Consider the following 20,355-nt stretch of genomic DNA (forward strand, 5'->3'; position numbering starts at 1 on the left):
CTTCTGTACCCTCCTGGGCGCCGAGCACGTCGCAACCATGACGAGCATAGACGACCTTTTCAAGGTATAGATTCCTCAGCATATTATCATTAGATCGAAGCTAATTGTAACAAGAAACCTCTTTCAGCAGCGAGCGCCAAGCGCAAGCTAGAGGTTGCACAAGATCCGAGTATGTTCTCTTACTTCCGTGGGCCTACCTGTTCTACAAGTCCGTTGCTCATGCGCGATGCTAGATGAGCTTTACAAAGCAGCGAAGTTAGACGCGAATGGCGATGTCAAGTCAAAAGGAAAAGCGCCGATGGTGGAGGAAGATGTTGAGGACGACGGCGAGGCTGGTCCAGAACTACCACCTGATTTCGATGCCGAGGATATCCCAGACGATGAAGAAGGGCGGTTCTTCGGGGGAGGAATGGAGCGCAAAACAGCCCAGGCAATGCAATACATTGACCAGCAGGATGAAGGAGATGCAGCGGTATGGAAGGATCTGAGACAGCAATGTCAATCTGGACCCAGCACTAATGTTGCTTTAGCCCGAGAAAATCGATTCTGCTTGGTTGCGACGGCTGGCCCTCACCTTTGAAAGAAAGATATCGAAAAACGCCGAGCTCCGCGGGAAGTTTGAGAATGATCCCCAGAAGTGAGTGGACTGGGCCTCATTGCTTGATGTGAAAATAGTGCTCACAATCTGCCCAGGTTCATGACTTCGGAAGCCGATCTGGACACGGAGATCAAAGGACTCTCAATCTTATCCGAACACCCCGAATTATATGCAGAATTCGCCAAGTTGGGATGTGTGGGCTCTCTAACATCGTTGCTGTCCCATGAGAACGCAGATATTGCCATTGACGCAATCCAGATCATCAGTGAGTTGACGGATGAAGATGTAGATGCGGAACAGGAACAGTGGGATGCTCTCGTCAATGCATTGGTATGTGCTACTTTCACTTCACGGAGCGATTGCTGACGATATTAGTTGGATGCCGACCTCATTGAGCTCCTGACACAAAATCTGTCACGGTTGGATGAAACCTCGGAAGCCGATAGAGCTGGCGTATACTATGTGCTCAGTATGTTCCTCAGTTTACATTTGTTGAAGCCATGACGCTAACGTCCGTAACCAGATGTACTGGAAAACCTGGCTTCTCAAAACACGATCGCGGAAAAGATTGGTCAAGAGTTGACCGTATTATCATGGCTTCTCTCTCGCATACAGCAGAAAGAAAATCCAGTCAGTCAAAATAAGCAGTACTCCGCAGAGGTCTTGGCCATTCTGCTACAATCGTCTCCTAAAAACAGAGAGAAATTCATTGGCCTTGATGGTGTCGATATTCTACTTCAACTACTCAGCCACTACCGCAAACGTGACCCTGAAAAGGACTCGGACGAGGAGGAGTACGTGGAGAATCTTTTCGACTGCTTGATATGTCTCGTCGACGAAGATTCTGGCAAGGAGAAATTTCTGGAAGGCGAAGGCATTGAGCTTGCCCAGATTATGCTGAAGGAAGGCAAATTCAGTAAGCAACGTGCCTTGCGAGTCCTTGACCATGCTCTGGGTGGGTTGGGGGGTGGCCCTGCGTGCGAGCGTCTAGTCGAAGTTGCAGGTCTGAGAACAATTTTTGGAATGTTCATGCGAAAGGTAAGCGTCTTGTCTACCTAGACCCTTACCGGCTGTAACTGACCCCAAACAGCAAGAAAGCCAGACGATAGAACATCTGTTGGGTATCTTTGCTTCAATGTTACGCCTCTTACCGGGAGGTTCGGCTCCACGCATTCGTACCCTTGCCAAATTCATGGAAAAGGACTACGAAAAGATTGTGAAGCTCGTGAAGCTAAGACGGGACTACGCTTCTAGGGTGTCGCCTGTTGAACAAGCCATTGAGCAGGAACGGAAGAACTACACAGACGAAGAGCAAGAAGTCATGGCTGCAGAATGGCTCTCTAGACGCTTCGACGCTGGCCTTTTCTCTCTGCAGGTTTGTTTGATATCATTCACCTTTCTAGAACTGATTGACTAACATTCATTTCACTTACAGTTAATCGATGTTTTACTAGCGTGGCTGGTGGCTGAGGATGATGGAGCAAAGCAGAAAATTATTTCACTATTGGCAGATAGGGATGAGGATCTGTCCATTATCAAGGCGACGTTGAAAGGTAAGCAGCATTCACTGGAAAGACCCCTTCTTTCGTACTGACTTTTTCTCAATCAGAACAAATAGAGGGACTTGCAGATGATGAGCCTGGGCAGAAGGACCATAAAGAAATGCTTGGAACCCTGCTACAGTTCTTATAGAACGTAGCATATCAATGCCTGTCATGAATAGTAAAGATGAAAGAGAGAATCGAGCGATGATGATCGCCCCTCTTCACATACCATGATCCACTCGTAGGCCAGTAAAAGTAATAATATCACGTGATGTGATTGCCTAATCTATTCTAGTCGAGGACTAGCGCCAAGTCGGGGTCAAGGCGCTAGTGGCGGCTCTCTGCTCAAGATCCATCAGCAGCCGGAGAATCGAAGCGTCCAGCTTTGCTCCATCCAACATCCTCTGCTGCAGGGGATCTCTCACTTTCCATCAATCAGACTGAGATTCCCGGCTTAGTGAACCGTCTTAAGTGTCGCTTTTCGAGCACTTACGCTGGTATCACTGCTCGTCGCAGCAGTTGATCAACACGGAAGAGGGATCTTTTCTTGTTTGAGCGCGTCGCTCCCTCCCTGCGCTCAACACATATTTTCATCGACCGTCCGCCTCAAAACCGAATTCGATTCCTGTCAAAATGGCCGAATACGATGATGCGTATGAGGAGGAGTTCTACGATGAGATGGAGGAGGGGATCACGTCGGAGGACTGCTGGACGGTTATCTCCTCCTTCTTCGACACGAAGGGTCTGGTGTCGCAGCAGCTGGACTCTTTTGATGAGTTCATCTCCTCAACGATGCAAGAGCTGGTAGAGGAACAAGGCCAGGTCACACTCGACCAGACGCTTCCGCCTTCGGATGATGAAGACGACCCCGTGGTTCTCCGACGATACGAGCTCAAGTTCGGAACAGTCATGCTTTCTCGTCCCTCGGTTACTGAAGGTGATGGTGCGACTACCATCATGTTGCCTCAGGAGGCTCGTCTGCGAAATCTCACCTACGCCAGTCCGCTCTACCTCGGTATCACTAAGCGAATCATGGAAGGTCGGGAACGGCTGATTGCGGATCGTGATGAGGACGATGTTACACCAGATGCGGACGAGGACAGAAAGGCCCGTGGGACATATCTGCAGTGGGAACAAAAAGAACTTCCCGCTGATCAGGCTAAGGAGGAGACGGTGTTCATCGGAAAGATGCCCATCATGCTCAAGTCCAAGTACTGTATCCTCAAGGATCTGAGCGAGCAGGCGCTTTACAACTGGAACGAGTGCCCCTACGACTCTGGTGGTTATTTCATCATCAACGGAAGTGAGAAGGTGTTGATTGCTCAAGAGCGAAGCGCCGGAAACACAGTGCAAGTTTTCAAGAAAGCGCCGCCGAGTCCTACACCCTACGTTGCTGAGATTCGAAGTGCGGTCGAGAAGGGTTCCCGACTGCTCTCGCAATTGTCTCTTAAGCTTTTTGCTAAAGGTGACAGCGCCAAGGGCGGATTTGGCCCTACGATCAGATCAACTCTCCCCTATGTTAAGACGGATATTCCCATTGTCGTCGTTTTCAGAGCGCTGGGTGTGGTTTCGGACGAGGATATTCTCAACCATATTTGTTACGACAGAAATGACACCCCCATGCTGGAGATGCTGAAACCCTGCATCGAGGAAGGTTTCGTCATCCAAGACCGCGAGGTCGCTTTGGATTTCATTGCCAAACGTGGATCTTCTCAGTCCAGCATGAACCACGAACGTCGTGTCAGATACGCACGAGAGATTATGCAGAAGGAGTTACTTCCCCATATTTCCCAGAGCGAAGGTAGCGAGACGCGAAAGGCCTTCTTCTTGGGTTACATGGTTCACAGACTCTTGCAGTGTGCTCTCGGTCGTCGCGATGTGGATGATCGCGATCACTTCGGAAAGAAGCGACTTGACCTTGCCGGCCCTCTGCTTGCCAACCTCTTCCGAGTTTTGTTCACGAGAGTCACTCGGGATCTCCAGCGATATGTCCAGAGATGTGTGGAAACTAATCGTGAAATCTACTTGAACATCGGCATCAAGGCCAGTACCTTGACCGGAGGTCTGAAATATGCCCTCGCTACCGGTAACTGGGGAGAACAGAAAAAGGCAGCGAGTTCGAAGGCAGGTGTCTCGCAAGTGCTGTCTCGTTACACCTATGCCTCCACCTTGTCACATCTTCGCCGTACCAACACGCCAATTGGTCGTGACGGTAAGATCGCGAAGCCTCGTCAGCTTCACAACACCCACTGGGGCCTGGTCTGTCCTGCAGAAACTCCTGAAGGTCAAGCTTGTGGTCTGGTCAAGAACCTGGCTCTCATGTGCTATATCACTGTCGGCACACCCAGCGAGCCAATCATCGATTTCATGATTCAGCGCAACATGGAAGTGCTTGAGGAGTTTGAGCCTCAGGTGACACCCAACGCAACGAAGGTGTTTGTGAACGGTGTTTGGGTCGGTGTCCACCGAGATCCCGCGCACTTGGTCAACACCATGCTCTCTCTGCGTCGGCGTAACATGATCTCTCACGAGGTCAGCTTGATTCGGGACATTCGTGAGCGTGAATTCAAGATCTTCACAGACGCTGGGCGTGTGTGTCGACCGCTTTTCGTCGTTGACAATGACCCTAAGAGCGAGAACTGCGGCTCGCTGGTGCTCAACAAGGAGCATATCCGCAAGCTAGAGCAAGATAAAGAATTGCCCGCGGACCTTGATCCCGAAGATCGCAGGGAACGCTATTTCGGTTGGGATGGCTTGGTCAAGTCTGGAGTTGTCGAGTATGTCGACGCCGAGGAAGAAGAGACGATCATGATTGTCATGACGCCAGAAGACCTCGAAATCTCCAAGCAGCTTCAGGCGGGCTACTCTCTCCCTGAAGAAGACGATCCCAACAAGCGTGTCCGTTCGATCCTCAGTCAAAAGGCACACACTTGGACGCATTGCGAGATCCACCCCAGTATGATTCTTGGTGTCTGTGCCAGTATCATCCCCTTCCCAGACCACAACCAGTCGCCTCGTAATACCTACCAGTCTGCTATGGGTAAACAAGCTATGGGTGTGTTCTTGACCAACTTTGACCAACGGATGGAGACGATGGCGAATATTCTCTACTACCCGCAGAAACCGTTGGCCACAACGCGGTCCATGGAATTTCTTCGATTCCGTGAGCTACCAGCTGGGCAGAATGCTATCGTCGCCATTGCTACCTACTCCGGATACAACCAAGAAGATTCGGTCATCATGAACCAGAGCAGCATCGATCGCGGTCTCTTCCGTAGTCTGTTCTACCGCACATACACGGATACTGAGAAGATGGTTGGTCTGACTGTTGTCGAGCGGTTTGAGAAGCCTATGCGCTCGGATACGATTGGTATGAGAAAGGGCACCTACGATAAGCTCGATGAGGACGGTATCATTGCCCCTGGTGTGCGTGTCTCAGGAGAGGATATTATCATCGGAAAGACGGCCCCATTGGCACCGGACGCCGAGGAACTAGGCCAGCGAACCAAGGCACATACCAAACTGGATGTGTCGACGCCACTGAGAAGCACTGAAAATGGTATTGTGGATCAAGTCCTGGTCTCTACCAGCAATGATGATCTCAAGTTCGTCAAGGTGCGCATGAGGACGACAAAGGTTCCTCAGATCGGAGACAAGTTTGCCTCTCGTCACGGACAGAAGGGTACCATTGGTATTACCTACCGGCAGGAAGACATGCCGTTTACACGCGAGGGTGTTTCTCCCGATCTTATCATCAACCCGCATGCTATTCCGTCTCGTATGACAATTGCTCACTTGATCGAGTGTCAGCTTAGTAAAGTGTCGGCATTACGTGGGTTTGAAGGTGATGCAACACCTTTTACTGATGTTACTGTTGACTCAATCTCTCGGCTGCTTCGGGAGCACGGTTACCAGTCTCGTGGCTTCGAAGTGATGTACAATGGACACACTGGACGCAAGCTGGTTGCGCAAGTGTTCCTGGGACCAACGTACTATCAGCGTCTGCGCCACATGGTCGACGACAAGATCCACGCCCGTGCCCGTGGACCGACTCAGATTCTGACCCGGCAGCCTGTGGAAGGTAGAGCCCGTGACGGTGGTCTGCGTTTCGGAGAGATGGAACGTGATTGTATGATTGCGCACGGTGCCAGCGCCTTCCTGAAGGAGCGTCTATTTGATGTCTCCGACCCGTTCCGTGTCCACATCTGCGATGACTGTGGACTCATGACCCCGATTGCGTAAGTTTTCCCTAACCCGTTGCAGATAGTCTGTCTGCATAACAATAAGCACTAGCTAACCGATAATTTCGCGTGGCAGGAAACTGAAGAAGGGACTCTTCGAGTGTCGACTGTGCAACAACAAGCACAGGATCTCGCAGGTGCATATTCCGTATGCAGCCAAGCTTCTGTTCCAAGAATTGGCCGCGATGAATATCGCCGCTCGCATGTTTACCAACCGTTCTGGCGTGTCCGTGCGGTAAGGAAGATAAGGGCACAAGTGGAGTGGACAGAGACAAGAGGGTTTTGTACAATCTTCGTTCTTTTCTTTCTTACGACATGACCAAAACTATATTCGCTTTCGTCTCAGTCGCCCTTCTAATTATCTACGTGTTTTCATATTCAACCCCCGTCCCCCTTTTTTTGTTATCTCGACGGAGAGAGAACAGATTCATTTTCTATTTTTCCTTTTGGCATTTCTCTGGCGTACAAAGGATGCAAGATGGACTGTCACTTATCTCGACTCGATACTACTGTGATTTACATGCGACCGCTCTGAAAAATGGGCGCTGAAGGGGAAGTGAGTGCCTTGGTTTTTTTTCTCTTTATGTACTCAGCGAAAACTAGAATCACTTGGACAATGTTGAACTGCTTTTGTCATCCCCAGCAGTAGTCTGGTAATCATACACGGCTGTTATTAGAGGACAAGGACGTCGACAATGGTGAGGATATATTGACTTCCCCTCTTTCCATGCATGATGAATTGTCCTGAACCTTAAAGGCTGCTATTGATCTGTATGTCTGTCCTGCAGGAAGCGAAGAGCTGACAGTGTGCATAAGGGCAGCCCGTGTGGTTGCTGAAGGGAGGCCTGCCAGAAGCCTCCATTGGTGATGCCCTCATCACAGTGGATAACAGGCGCCAAATCCAGGGTGGTGGTTGGTGCTCTGCTCTGCTATGTGGTTGGTCACTGGAAGATTTTTGAGCCCTCCTTGTTGTAAAGAAACCAATCATCTTCATTGTTTACCCGCCAGCAACAAGAAAGTCTCCACTCTGACAGCTGAAGATGGGCAAATGAATGTGATGATTGGTTGCGGCAGTAGATATCATCTCCACCGCCAGTCATGTTCTTAGAATAGCCTGCAGGTTGATGCCATCCAACTCCCTCGTCCTACTGAACACCAACAGTAACCAGGAATCTACTGGATGTCTGGGGATTGAGAGTGCCTTAAAGGTGCCGCAGTCGCTGTCTGCTTGACGAGCCTTCTCTCTTCCTTCTCTTTCTTTCTTTCTTCTCCAGCAAGCTTTTGTTGGTTTGAGCTGCCCTTAATTTGGAAGTATCCTGTGCACTGGTTGCACTGGTTTTTGTTATTGCTGTTATTACTGCTTCTATACTACTAATTACTTTCACACCCCACTATATCGAAAAATCCTCAAATCTTCCCTTCCCCATTTTACTCTATCAGACGAGCTGTGCTCTCTGATGATCTTGTTGATTTGCCCTTGCTCAGGATACTTCTAGATTATACAATCTTCTTTCCTCGGTTCTTAATCTTCGTCGCCGGCCGACGTTGTTCATTATCAGCCGTTTCCAGCTCAGCCTACTTGCTCGGATCTTCTCAAAGAACTTGTTTCGTTCTCTTTGTCAAGGTCTTACTACACTTTTAATCTTTTCCGATTCTAATTCTGCCGTGGACTGGTTCCCGTCAGCCTTGAAAGAGAAAGAAAACGTACTCGTTGTGAGCGTTGCACCGCCTGTCAATCCAACAGACTTCGATCGAATAGACTCTGGCAGTCTTTTACTCGAGGCTCTGATTCAACGACTTATATCGACTTGCTCTTTCAACTTCCCATATAATATAATCTTTAGTTTTACGTCAATCATCTACCGCCACAATGACCGCCGTTCAACTGAAGTTCTCTCTCCGGACTTCCTCCAACGTCAAGACCGTCCATCTACTCGGCTCCTGGGATAACTACTCTCGTCAAATTCCTCTTTCTCGGGATGAATCTAAGCCAGGCTCATGGGTCGGCAAGTTCCGCTTCCAGACGTCCATGCTGAAGCTGGGTGGTCGGTACTGGTACTACGTAAGTATTCGCCGCTGCCGAACTGATGAGGGAAGTTAACTAAACCTTGGTCTAGTATATCATGGATGGATACCATGTCTCTCACGATCCCGCCGTCGAATACACTGTTGAGCCCACCACTGGCCGCAAACTCAACATCCTCGATGTCCCCGGTGGCAAGAGCTCCAACCCTGCTCCCAAGACGCGCCGAGGTTCCAACGACGTTGTCAAGGGCCGAGCTCTGTCTCCATCCAAGATCCACCACCCCAAGCCTTCCAAGCCCTACGCCTCTCGACAGATCCGGGAGACTGACTTTGTTCCCACCATGGAGGACCTGACCAGGCGCTTTGCCGGCTCCCGCATGTCCGACGAGTACTCGTACTCCAACAGCCCACCCAGCTCCGTCGGCTCTTCCCTATCATCTCGGTCTTCAGGCAGCACCTCGCCGTCGTCCTTGTCTTCCATGAGTGACCCGCCCACACCCATCTGCCGCTGTGAACGGTACGGCATCACTCGCAAGGGCGACCGTGTCAAGCTCGACTGCGGTGGTAGCCGCTGTGGCTACGTCACCGAGTCTTCTGAGGCCAGCTGCTCCGAGTCTGACAGCGATGAGGAATACCGCCGGGCTCGTACTGCCGTGCGCCGTCAAGGCATCGTTGTGCGCAGATAAATACGTTGATTCTTCTCAGTTCCCCGTATCTCCCTCTTGTCCTCTCAGGAGGACCTATCCATCACAGAGACGGGAGATCGACTATTTACCTGCGCCTCGGTCAATGCAACGATATCAACTTATCGTTGGTCTCGGCAATTTTTCGAGCAATCCGATTTGTTTAAGCAAAACTATAGTCACTCCTTTGGCATGAATTATGTGATGCATCTTTTTCAGCAGAGAAGAATAAAAGAGAAAAGAAAATAAAAAAATAAAAAAGAAATCTCAAAAGGAGACGGTCAACCCGACCAGAGCCTCATCGTTGACGGCACGAGGGCAACCGGACTCGCTCCGTCCTTGCGACCTCACCGTGAGGAGGAAAAGGATATATGCGCGATTGACAATTGTCCGCTCCATGCCTCATTCATCTTGTACGGATGAGTTATGGCCAGGCGGAACGAACGTTGATGACTTGTGATCTGGACGGCTGTTCTCTGGAGGCATGCAGCTTGCTACTACAGACCATACCCTAGAGCCCAATATATAACGCTGTCCAGATAAATGAGATTACGACGAAATGATATATTTGATGGAAATATATTCTTGACTCTTTACACTCATATTGTAGCTATAAGCAGGCAGGTTCCGGAGTATATCCGAGTCATCCATCCCTTAAAAGTCAGCAGTAGACCGCGAGGCAGGCGTCTCTCACAATCTCACACAACCGTAATCCGTCCTGAAGAAACTAGCCCGTCCATCTACTATCGAATAAGGATCCAGCACAATGACAGTATCCCTCGATCCCCCACTAACAGTAACATACAAATCAGCCAACGGCAACCAAATCACCACAGGCATCTACCTCCCCCATCAACCTTCTCAAACTACACTGGCGAGAAACACCGTCCCGTCCGTAAGCTTCCTCCTTCTTTGCCCTAAGCAGCACCCCTGACAAACTCAAACGACAGTATCAACATCCATGGTGGAGGCTTCACGCTGGCGACTCGCGCATGTCCCGGAGGAAATACAATCTTCCCGCGCTAGACAAACCCTCCCTGAACAAAACCTACGAGGAGGAGTCGAAGCTCGTGCCCACTAGCAGTGGCGTAACTTTGGAGGGTCAGCTTGAGACACGCCCTGACCTCAGCCGGCCGCGGGGCGCATTTACGTTGACGCAGATTGAGAACGGGAGGGTGCTGAGGCGTGTTACGGTTGCCCCGGCCATGTTCATGGCCATGGGGGAGACTTCAGGGCGATTGATCCGGTGGAGATACTGGAAAGAAGGTTCCGGCGACGTGGATTGTGCATTGGGATGGGGATCGTATGGTTCCTAGAGGTCAGTTGGTTTTGTTGGGGAGGCTGAAAGAGAAGAAGGTGGAGTGTGGGATGACGGCTGTGCCTACGAGGACCGTGAGTTTGCGACGGGGATGCAGGTCGGTTCGAGGGCTTGGGAGCTGCAGAGGGAGGGGTTGTTTTTGGAAAAGGGATTGAGAGGAACTTGCAGGTAGACGTGTGTCTGATGGCTATCTATCTATACTGGACTGGCCAGATAATTGTACATGAAATGAAATGAAAACCCCGAAATGAGAACGCTGGCAACGAGCGTGTGAAAGTATAATGATAGAAAGCAGCGCCCATGAAATGCGAACTCCATCCCATGCAAGCTGTGTATAACGTTTTTTCCGCCAAAGCATGTCTATATCAATCCAATTATACAGAGCTCGAAGGTGTTCATATCCCATGCCGCATCGTGTTATCCATAACCTCGGTCAAAGCTCGCCGTGGATCCAAGTCGATTGGGAACAAAAAAGAAAGAGTCGAGTGGTCGTCAATGTAAGAGAAACGAAAAGGCCCAGATCCAGCCGGGACGAATGCATAGACAAAGAAACATTGTTGTTGTGTCGTGGGTTCAATCGATGATTGCCAGCCTTCAAGGCTGACCGTGTCGAACAGTGATGACAGCTCCAGGCTGCCAAGTGAAATAGTCGATGAGAAGGCAAATAATCGCAGACAATGCACCGAGATCGGCTCTCAGAGCACAGAAGAAAAGTTATTGAAGCTAGCACTGCGTTCAACGCAGCTTACTCCGGTATCCTTCACGAAATCAATATCCCTTGGAGTACCCCGTCGCAGAACGATTGCCGCCAGTAGATCCATTCCGTCTCGCAGAATGTTTCTCACAGGCGTATCCGACCAACACCGTCTTCACTTGCACAGTGTGGCCCCGTTGAGCGTATGCTTGACATGGGTCGACCGCGTGTTCAAAGTAAAGACACCCACACACCGAATAACGTTCCACGAGCTGATAGCACATTTCGATAGGTCGGGATAGAATGTTCAGTATATGCGTCGGGTGAATGACGACGTCCAGCGTAGACAGTTGCGGATAGAGAAAGTGCTGTTGAACGAATGCTCAGGAGAAGAAGCAAGAGAGAAGACAAGAAAAGACTCAATGTATTAAAGTTTGTCGATGCCACCCAAGGACAAACAAAGGTTAACTCCGTTGGGAAGAGATTATTTATATGAAGTTGAAGAACTCAGGCGACCTCAAGGATGTCATGACAATAGTCAAAAATAGGACGAAACGAAATGGGAAGCCGGGTTTCATCAAGGCTGCATAGCCTATTCAATCTGCAAGCAACCCGAAAGCAAGTGCGGACCGAGTTTGATGCAAGGCATCCATTTAGGTCTTAGCCGGGACTTTTTGCAGTTGTATCGAATATCGTTCAAATCCGAGGAAGACAAGTCGTGAACTGCAAAAGAAAAAGAAGTTGGAAATAGGTCACTGGGCACAATCGACACCAGACCATATCTGACTTTCCGCAGGTCATTCCCGCGGACAAGACCGGGGCCATAGTTGATCAGTGGGGTTCCATTGTGCTGAAGGTTGGCAATTTGCTAGCCCTGCTAAACGGCCGAACCGGTTGGCCATGTTGCAGAACGTTGTACCGACGGCGATGACAGCTGATGCCGAGTTCCAAGTTTGGATATCCACCGTGACGGAGCCGTTGAAGGCTAGGAGGCTCTAAAACCCTCAAGGTTGCTTCAAGCGGAGCTGGGCATTCCTTAGTGCAACATCATTGGTCTGTCTCCAAGCACGATCTCGTGCTTGCAGGGGTTTTCAGCTCATAGTGCCATGGATTTTGGAGGCCTTAAGGCCTTATTGGACCATTTCCTGAGAATAGGTCGAAGTTATTTCTACTTGCAATGATCGGGTAGCCAGTAAACATCGTCAACCGTTCTATTTTTTGTTCTGCTAGAGACTCATCGAGTTAGTCGCTCCGTTAGCCACCGCACTCTCGAAAAAAAGGACTTCTTCTTTCCTGGTTGACAAATTGCTCGAGGTGGTGCAAGAAGATGACAGAGTGATAAAAAGGACTCCGCAGGTTCAGCTTGCAGTTGAGCCTCGATATCAGCAGAACTATCGGTGAGCATGGCCATGCAGGATGATGCATGGGCTTGAAGAATTGGTACGAGTCGGACAAATCAGGTGCTTCTCCCTCAGCCCTGTCCGTTGAGTCACAGACCACTGCCCGCCAGATGCGACTAGCCTCAGGGATGTCCGACCTGGTCTTGACCCTTGCAGCATTCTCCAAAGACAAGAATAACCCGCAAGGCTGACCCGAAAAAACGGCGGGGATTCATTATCCTATCTGAAGGGCTGAACCGTTGTAACCCCCACATGATCTGACCTGACTCATCGTCTAGCACATGACATCATCCAATCAGTGGAGTTGCAATTCTTCCATCCAGGACTCGGCGCAGTGTTTCAGTGAATGAATTAGTGATTTGGTAAACTAGAAGTTGGTAGAATCATCGTTGCATAATCACATCCTCAGCTTGCGTCGTTTCAGTGCTGCTCTTCGGGCTCATTGTTCCGAGATCTAGACCGCTGTTCATTATTTCTGACGTTGATACCGAAGCGATGTATTGCTTGGCCTGTATCTTATAAGAGGGGTACATAGCGCTCATTTGGAGGGTCCGAGTTCGGAAGATCATCATTGACTATGGGTAAGCTCTGCGTAACAGAGATTGCATGCTAAGGAGTTCAAGAGGCACCTTGAAGCGCTTTGTCGGTGAGCATCATCAGTTTGTTCCGAGGTCAGTCTGAATTTTGATTATCAATGGGAATCACGGACGATCCTTCGATGATATGACGATGAAAAGTGTGCGGCAATGATGGGTACGGAAGAAGTTAAGATGAACTGGAAAGTTGTTGTGGCTAAGTTATTGCTATTGATGCCTGGGGAACCCAATGCTTTCCGTCCTGACTATCCGCGGACTGTCATTGCTACTATCCTTTTCTCACTCTCCATGAAAGGTGGATCGTATGGACATAAGGTTCAAGTAGATGAAAAGCTATGGATCCCACAACTACACCTACACGTACATGCTAGACAAGACCAATGCACTAACCGCCTCTATTAAACAAACCCCAGAGCACCGAAGCTCAAGCCTCGGGCTAATCCCAACCGTAACATCTTGAGAACTTCCTCTCCCTTGATATCCTCCGGTAAAGCAGCTCGCCAGTCCCATCCGCGCTCGTGGGATCCGGTTTGAGCTCCATCTCCGGGACGAGGAACCAACACACCTGAGCCGGTCACAGATCCCGAGCCAGACATGGTTCGGTTCCGAGCACTCTCGATCATATCACTGCCAATTAAGGAAAATGTGCTGGATGCGGTGAGCGAAGATACAGATTTCTTCAAAAGTGCCCGTGGTGACGGCGGCAGAACGTAGGATTCAGCGGAGGATCGACCGCCGGATGATGCACGCTCAGAGGAGTGATACTCAATGAGCGCAGAGCGGAAACATTCTTCGCACTGGGAGTAGACCCGGGGTGTGACCGTTTCCAGATCCTCAATTGCGGAGAGAATAGTAAATTGTTGAGACATCGAAAGAACCGGAGTGTCTTCTATCACGAAGTCAGCCTCTGAAGGTCATGGCGTCAAAAACAACTATCACTTACGATCAATAAACGGCAAGGCCTCTCCCAAGAGTGTCAGAAGCCCATCCACTTGCACCGCAGAGTCACGACCAGGATCATAGAGTCCACCGTAGATACTATCTGCGGCGCTACTGATTACTGCAACCAAAGCCTGGGCTGCTGCCCTACGTCTGGCTAAGGGTTTGAACCGAGGTCGCTGTCCCTCCTTGAGCCCGATCGCTTCATCTCGTATCTCATAAAACCGACGTAGAGTGGCATATCCGCTGAAATAAAATTGGAGAATGCTTGCAGCGTCCTCGTCGGAACCCGCAATCGCTGAAAGGCAAGTCTTTGGGTCTCTGATCAATGCCTCCAGCTGCTCATCGAGGTCTGCAGATGCGGGATATGCGCGTGATTGAACGAGGCTGTACGAGATGAGTAGGTCGACAACCGACTTCACCTTCCGACGGCTGTGTGCGCGAGCGTAACACACCAATGCCAGACCGTACTCATCCGATTTTTCCACCGTTTGATCACCAAATCGCTGCTAGACGGTCAGTTCATGACCAAGAAACACAACAAGGGTAGGACTTAGACATGGGCGTACCTCAGACACTCTCCTTCCTTCCTTGTCCAGACCAAGTTCGGAGCAAAGTAATACCACTTTGTCCAGCTGCTCAACATTGTCAAGAGGGATCTTGTCAAGTAATTCCGAAACACTCTTCTGCAATGTTTCCGCGTCATCTAGACGGCTCACAACTTCCAGAGCAAGCTCCCAGCCATCACGGACGCCGGACGTGTGCTCAATCGTACGTCGTTTGAACAAGCCGAGCGCATAGCTGCTTAGAACGTCATCCCTGCGAATTCGCTTGTTCGGCTCATTCCCGTTCTGACCGTACGAGAGGACCATCAGGTCATTCTCACTGAGACCCGGCAGCGGCTTCGCTCCTCTCTCTGTATCGAGCCAGCCACCAATCGAGGCGACCTCAGCCACAGCCGAGGCAATGCACAATGACCATGTTTGAATCAGCTCAAGCACACCGTCAACGTTGCCCTCGAAGACGGAAGCCAGACCGACCTCAAGACTACTCAGCGGATTGACCCTGAAACTGGAATCTGCCATTTCCTCGTTGATAGCGCTACGGAAGGCAAGATCCAGGCGCTGCAGATAGGCATTAACAGGGTCTTCGTTAGCATCGCGGAACGCCTGCGATCTGAACATGCCGCTGAGGGGAACATCGCCCTTCCCTTGCGCTGTCTCATCATCCTCACCGTCCCACCAGGCCGTAAGCGCAATGGTGGCCTCGATCCAGTCTTGCGCGAGGCTCAGAATGGCGTTGGCGTCACCGAGTATGATACGATACAGACATCTCAAACTTTGATAGATCGTCCAAGGCACACGGCTTTCTGCCATGCGCGCAGATTTGGTGAAAGAGAAGTCGGCTTTTGCTGGACTAGGCTTCAGCCCAAAGTTAATTGCCTGAAAGCGATTGTCCGTGACCGGAGGCTCGACCGATTGCTGCTCTCCTCCTTCCGCAAATTCCTCCAGATCTGTTACGGCCGTTGTGACACGTTTTCTATACAACGCCCACTCGGCGCCTTTGACATCCCAGTCATCGTACTGGATGCTGGGAGATGACTCCAAAATTTGAAGAGCCTTATTGATACATCTTTGGATGTTTTGCAGCTGTGCTCCACGATAGCCTGATTGGGGCAAGCCATCCTCCAAAGCTGACCTGGCATAATTGAAGTCCGCCGATCGCAGTATATCTGCCGCCTCCGAGAAGCGCCCGCGTAGCACCGCTGCATTAACGATCTCCCAGAAATTGGAAGATGCGGTGGGATTAGGCTCAACTTCCTTCAGAGCTCGCAAGTCCTCGTGCTGAGAAGAATGATGGTCTTCAAGCCAGTTCAAAAGAACCTTGGGTATTGGCGTAGGTGTATCCGATTTTGAGGCCGCGACGACTAGACTCCGGGGAGCCGCAAATCCTAGATTATTGCTGAGACTCCCTTGCTTGGGGGCCGACAGAGGAGGGTGATGGAGTTGAAGTAGTAAAGAGCCGAGAAAGCTGGCCTTAGCAACATCTGGAGCACGATCCCCAGGTCCAATGTCCGCCCCGGCGCCAGGTGGTCTGGGGACACGGCTTCCCTCGATGGATGGCTTCCATGAGTCTGTAAGTCTGCTGCACACCTCGGAGAGAATAATTTGAATGTCTCTATTCGTAAACTCAGATTGCCTCACTTCGTCGTACATTCGACACATTTCGTCCTCGGTGCTGATGATCACGTCACTTGGCTCGTTGACTGCCGCGGGCCCGGCTCGAGAGGCGAAGTTCCGTACGATCGAGGGCATTGCGGAGTCCTTCTTTGGAGACAGCTTACCCTTGCGCAACGGTGATTGTTGAGCCCATTTTTCGTCGAGCTTCGGCCGTTTTGCATTGCCCGGGTTTGAGTATATTGACTTTCGTTGACCATGTGACGTAGGTTGTGCCTGTGTGGAATTGCCAAACTGCGAGTCTAAGAAGCTCAATCGGTGTGCGGCGTTGCCCATGTCCATTTCATCCTCCTCCTGGACATCCTCTTCCTCCTCGGGTATCATTTGTTCGTCACCGGCGGTGGTCTCTGCATCCATTTGCGAAGTAAAGCCATTAGACATTCCGAAACCGGTCGACTCGCCGAATCGAGTATTGCTCGTCATGCTGAAAAGAGACTGCGTCTGCGCGACGGGTTTCCCTGATCCAGCATTTTTGGCTCGGGGCGCTGGCTGATGGAAGGATCCCACTGAGGAATTGAAGATGCTGTCATTGAAATCGACCCCTCCGGACTTGGTGAAAAGGGACTGGGGAGAATCCAGCTGCGATCTTGAGCTCATCTGAGAGCTTCCAAATATGGTGGATGGAGGAGGGCCTCGAGGAGTGAAGGACTTGGCTGCGGAAGGCGGAGCATCTCCAGGAGTCGCCGAGATGTCGCTGAAAAAGCTCCGAGACTTGTCTGGTGTCGACGGAGTCGATCCATAAGGTACCTGGAAGCTCATATTGATGGTTGAGGTGGTGTTAATTGGTAGGGAGAAGGAGGAGTAATGGCACTCTTTAGCAACGGCACCAGTACCGGCGACACTGAGCACCGGAGAATGAAATCTCTCTTTCTTGAGATTCTTGGTGCTATCCCAGCTCGTAACAGGCAATTCGTGCGGAAAAGGCTGGATAATAGATGCGCAGTAGCTGCCAGTCAGGTGGCAGACTGAGAAGCGAGCTGAGGACAAAAACCAGCAGCGATCATCACCCTGCCGTCAACACTTTGCCGTGTTTCTCCTTCTTCACCATTATTGCTCTCCATTGACTGACGCGCGCTGGGTCTTGGCGTCCAGTTTGCTATGTCATGTGACATCATGTGACTAATTATGGTCACGTGTAAGGTTTAACTAGACATGAAATGTGATTGGCTGTCCCAAGTGCCAGATTGGTCTAGCCGCTTTGGGCTGATCGTATTCGCTGCGTTTTGTGATTGGTTGACATATAAGGTAGCACGGCCTCATAAGGCTGATTTTCAAATGTTGGGTAGACTGGTAGAGAGACTCAGCCCCGTAATAAGCCATGGAAACCGCCCGTATTGCTGGCAACGGAGCAGCCGATGTCGATCATTCGGGCAATCAACTGGGCATTGCCACCCTTCGATTGACCAGAAACGGAAACTATCCTTCAGATCCTGATGAATAGTGTTTAGACCAAGCTTTACTATGGAGTGAACAGTGGCTCAACTCAAGAACGCTCGTATTCGCCAACCAGCCAGCAGTCTATAAAGATGCCAGATCTTCCTGGATAACCCAGCTCTTTTCCTAGGATCATACCGTCCGCGAAAATGAGTCACTCCAAAGAAACCTATGGCACCGACGATACCACCGTCGCGGATACGTGCAGTGCTTATCAGAACACAATGACTGAGAGCAAGTCGCTTGGTTCAGTTCCTTCGAACAGAGACAGCTCCTGCCACCTTTATCATATATATCACACACTCTTCCGCCATGATTATAACGTCCACAATGCCAACAAGGAGCAGCTATACCACGTCCGCAATTCCACGTGGACACCAAAGAAACCCGATCTCAGCGTTCATGCCGGTACTAGTGCAGAAGCACCGGTACTCGCGGTCTGCAAATTCCTACATTTCTCAAGGCATCTCAAAGTCGGATTGGGAAACCCTGAAACACCAAACTCAGTTGATTGGGAAGATCTTGTGTCTCTCAGCCACCTTCATGCAAGATATCGGTTTCAATTGTCTCTCCACTCCGAGTATGGGGTAGAACGGCGAGCATTCATTTGGAAGAGCACGCATTCGGTAGGAGTTGGGGATACAAAGCCTTCGATGTTTTCCTGGCGCAGCTACAAGCTTGTTGATGAGGCGACTGATCGGCTCGTTGCCGTGTTTACGAGCAGCCTTTGGGGCTGTAAGAAGTCTGGGAAGCTTGAGATCTATGCAGATTATGGGCAAGAATTCGAGCTGATGGTCATCATCACTGTTCTTGCTCTGTATGAGAAACAACGGCGACGAGACAGTAGATCCTCAGGAGGAGGAGGAGGAGGAGGCGGCGGCGGCGGCGGTGGGAGCGGCTGAGAAAGGGCTCAGCTATTCTGAGATTCATGCATGAAAAAGGTGATTCTGTTTCTCTTCACAGATTCGTTGCTTCGGTGTCTTTCTTCCCTTCTTGTCGCGTTGAGCACAGATACCATATACGCTACATTCTTGATGGATTTCATTGTGTTATAGATATAGTGCGAATACCGAATAATGGGAACTGTTTTTTAGACTTTAAGAAATTAGAGTAAAAAAAATAAAAATAAAAAGAGAGAGCGAAAAGTAAACACGGAAGTAAAACGGCGTTGACTGAAGAAGCGATAAGGTTGGATGACATAATCAGCTGGGGGCATCTTTTGTGTTGCCTAATGTGAGACGTTCTTTTGAGTACAGACTGCCAACGCAATGCACAGAGTGCCCTCCAAGAGATGGCTCTTCGAAGACCTCATCGTAAATCAAGACATGGCTGCGTAGAGTGCAAAAGACGCAGGGTCAAAGTACGGAGACTCACCCCACTTAGCTGAGCTGCAAAAGATCACTAACGACTCTCAGTGCGATGAAGCTCGCCCAGCGTGCTCCAACTGCGTCAAACGCAGGGCGCAATGCGAGTACGACTCCAGCGGCTCATTTTTGTGGGCAAATGGGAGGTCGCAGTCTCGCTCGAGGTCGAACAAATCTGCCTCCGAGGGACCTCCGGAGCAACAGTCACTCCACGACACCGCCCTTTCCTTTGGCATTCTCGAAAAGCTGGGTGGACACGGCGCGACAACTCAGTATTCACTTACAGGCCTGAACCTGTGTGATTTGGAATTGATGATGCAGTGGTGCAATGAGACCTATAGGTCTTTTTCCCGCAACGAGCAAACGGACCGCATTTGGCGCGCCTGTGTCCCTGAAGAGGCGCTGTCATACCCGTTCCTCATGCATGGGATACTAGCTATCTCTGCACTTCATATTGCGCGGACCAGGGCTGACCATCGCCGGGCCGACTACGTCAGAATTGCTGTCGCGCATCAGGACCAAGCATTGGCCTTATTTCGTGAACGGCTACATGATATTAACTCCTCCAATGCCAAAGCCATGTTTGCGTTTGCGAGCATTGTGGCCGTCTATGCATTTGGCTATCCTCATCCGCCAGATGCGAAAGACCCATGGGACTACATCGACGATCTCCTTCAGCTGCTCATCCTGTCGCGGGGCGTGCACCAGGTGCTGAGTACCGCGTCGTCTTCGATAAAGGACAGCGATTTTGGACCAATTGTACAGTTTGCCGAATATGAAGTCAACCTTCCCGATGATATACTCTTTGCCTTAGGAAAGCTCCAAGATGCAAACAAGTCGATTGGAGAGACAGATTCCACGCACGATACGTCTGTTTATGAGGACACCATTGACAAATGGGCAGATATGACAGGCGCGGTGTACAGCGGCCTAACCTTCATTGCTGTCGCCTGCAGGTGGGCGATCAGGCTGCAACCGAGATATGTGGATTGCCTGCGGGAGCGTAAGCCCCTAGCTCTGGTCATTCTGGCATACTACTGCGCAATCCTCCATCGCCTCCGACACAACTGGTGTCTTGACGAGTGGGGACCGCGGGTTTCAAAGGCGCTCTGGCTTGTTCTAGATGAGCGTTGGCGCCCGTTGATATACTGGCCTATGAGAGATATCTTTGGCCAGGCATTCGAGCCGAATTTAACCTGAGGCATCAATGTTAAAAGCATGATTCTAACTACATCTGGCATTTGCAATCCCGGCCACAAGCGAATAAGCGCATGTGGAGAGG

General features: G+C 50.4%; 7 protein-coding genes across 7 annotated transcripts; 6 read left to right on the top strand and 1 right to left on the bottom strand.

Moving 5' to 3' along the window:
* Positions 1–37: 37 nt before the first annotated feature.
* Positions 38–2,290, top strand: ALT_2879 (beta-catenin-like protein 1; the record flags this gene model as incomplete). Its single annotated transcript, XM_033559115.2, has 10 exons — positions 38–64; positions 115–169; positions 234–472; positions 531–637; positions 694–928; positions 974–1,067; positions 1,122–1,636; positions 1,689–1,973; positions 2,034–2,151; positions 2,208–2,290. 10 exons carry the CDS (start codon positions 38–40, stop codon positions 2,288–2,290), a joined length of 1,758 nt encoding a protein of 585 aa, XP_033415006.2.
* Positions 2,291–2,775: 485 nt separating this feature from the next.
* Positions 2,776–6,622, top strand: ALT_2880 (DNA-directed RNA polymerase II core subunit RPB2; the record flags this gene model as incomplete). The annotated part of the gene is made up of 2 exons (XM_033559114.2): positions 2,776–6,380; positions 6,460–6,622. The coding sequence occupies 2 exons, from the start codon at positions 2,776–2,778 to the stop codon at positions 6,620–6,622; spliced, it is 3,768 nt and encodes a 1,255-aa protein (XP_033415005.1).
* Positions 6,623–8,253: 1,631 nt separating this feature from the next.
* On the top strand, positions 8,254–9,094 carry esdC (GTP-binding protein EsdC; the record flags this gene model as incomplete). Its single annotated transcript, XM_033559113.2, has 2 exons — positions 8,254–8,445; positions 8,501–9,094. 2 exons carry the CDS (start codon positions 8,254–8,256, stop codon positions 9,092–9,094), a joined length of 786 nt encoding a protein of 261 aa, XP_033415004.2.
* Positions 9,095–9,857: 763 nt separating this feature from the next.
* Positions 9,858–10,407, top strand: ALT_2882 (uncharacterized protein; the record flags this gene model as incomplete). Its single annotated transcript, XM_033559112.2, has 2 exons — positions 9,858–9,986; positions 10,042–10,407. 2 exons carry the CDS (start codon positions 9,858–9,860, stop codon positions 10,405–10,407), a joined length of 495 nt encoding a protein of 164 aa, XP_033415003.2.
* Positions 10,408–13,497: 3,090 nt separating this feature from the next.
* ALT_2883 (putative nuclear pore complex subunit Nup85) lies at positions 13,498–17,034 on the bottom strand (the record flags this gene model as incomplete). Its single annotated transcript, XM_089599446.1, has 3 exons — positions 13,498–13,988; positions 14,043–14,547; positions 14,608–17,034. The coding sequence occupies 3 exons, from the start codon at positions 17,032–17,034 to the stop codon at positions 13,498–13,500; spliced, it is 3,423 nt and encodes a 1,140-aa protein (XP_089456189.1).
* Positions 17,035–17,858: 824 nt separating this feature from the next.
* Positions 17,859–18,611, top strand: ALT_2884 (uncharacterized protein; the record flags this gene model as incomplete). Its single annotated transcript, XM_033559110.2, has 1 exon — positions 17,859–18,611. The coding sequence occupies one exon, from the start codon at positions 17,859–17,861 to the stop codon at positions 18,609–18,611; it is 753 nt and encodes a 250-aa protein (XP_033415001.2).
* Positions 18,612–18,977: 366 nt separating this feature from the next.
* On the top strand, positions 18,978–20,273 carry ALT_2885 (Zn(II)2Cys6 transcription factor domain-containing protein; the record flags this gene model as incomplete). Its single annotated transcript, XM_089599447.1, has 2 exons — positions 18,978–19,022; positions 19,125–20,273. The coding sequence occupies 2 exons, from the start codon at positions 18,978–18,980 to the stop codon at positions 20,271–20,273; spliced, it is 1,194 nt and encodes a 397-aa protein (XP_089456190.1).
* Positions 20,274–20,355: the final 82 nt, after the last annotated feature.

The sequence above is a fragment of the Aspergillus lentulus genome, assembly GCF_001445615.1.
Source record: "Aspergillus lentulus DNA, contig: Alt05, strain: IFM 54703, whole genome shotgun sequence".
Lineage (NCBI taxonomy): Eukaryota > Fungi > Ascomycota > Eurotiomycetes > Eurotiales > Aspergillaceae > Aspergillus > Aspergillus lentulus.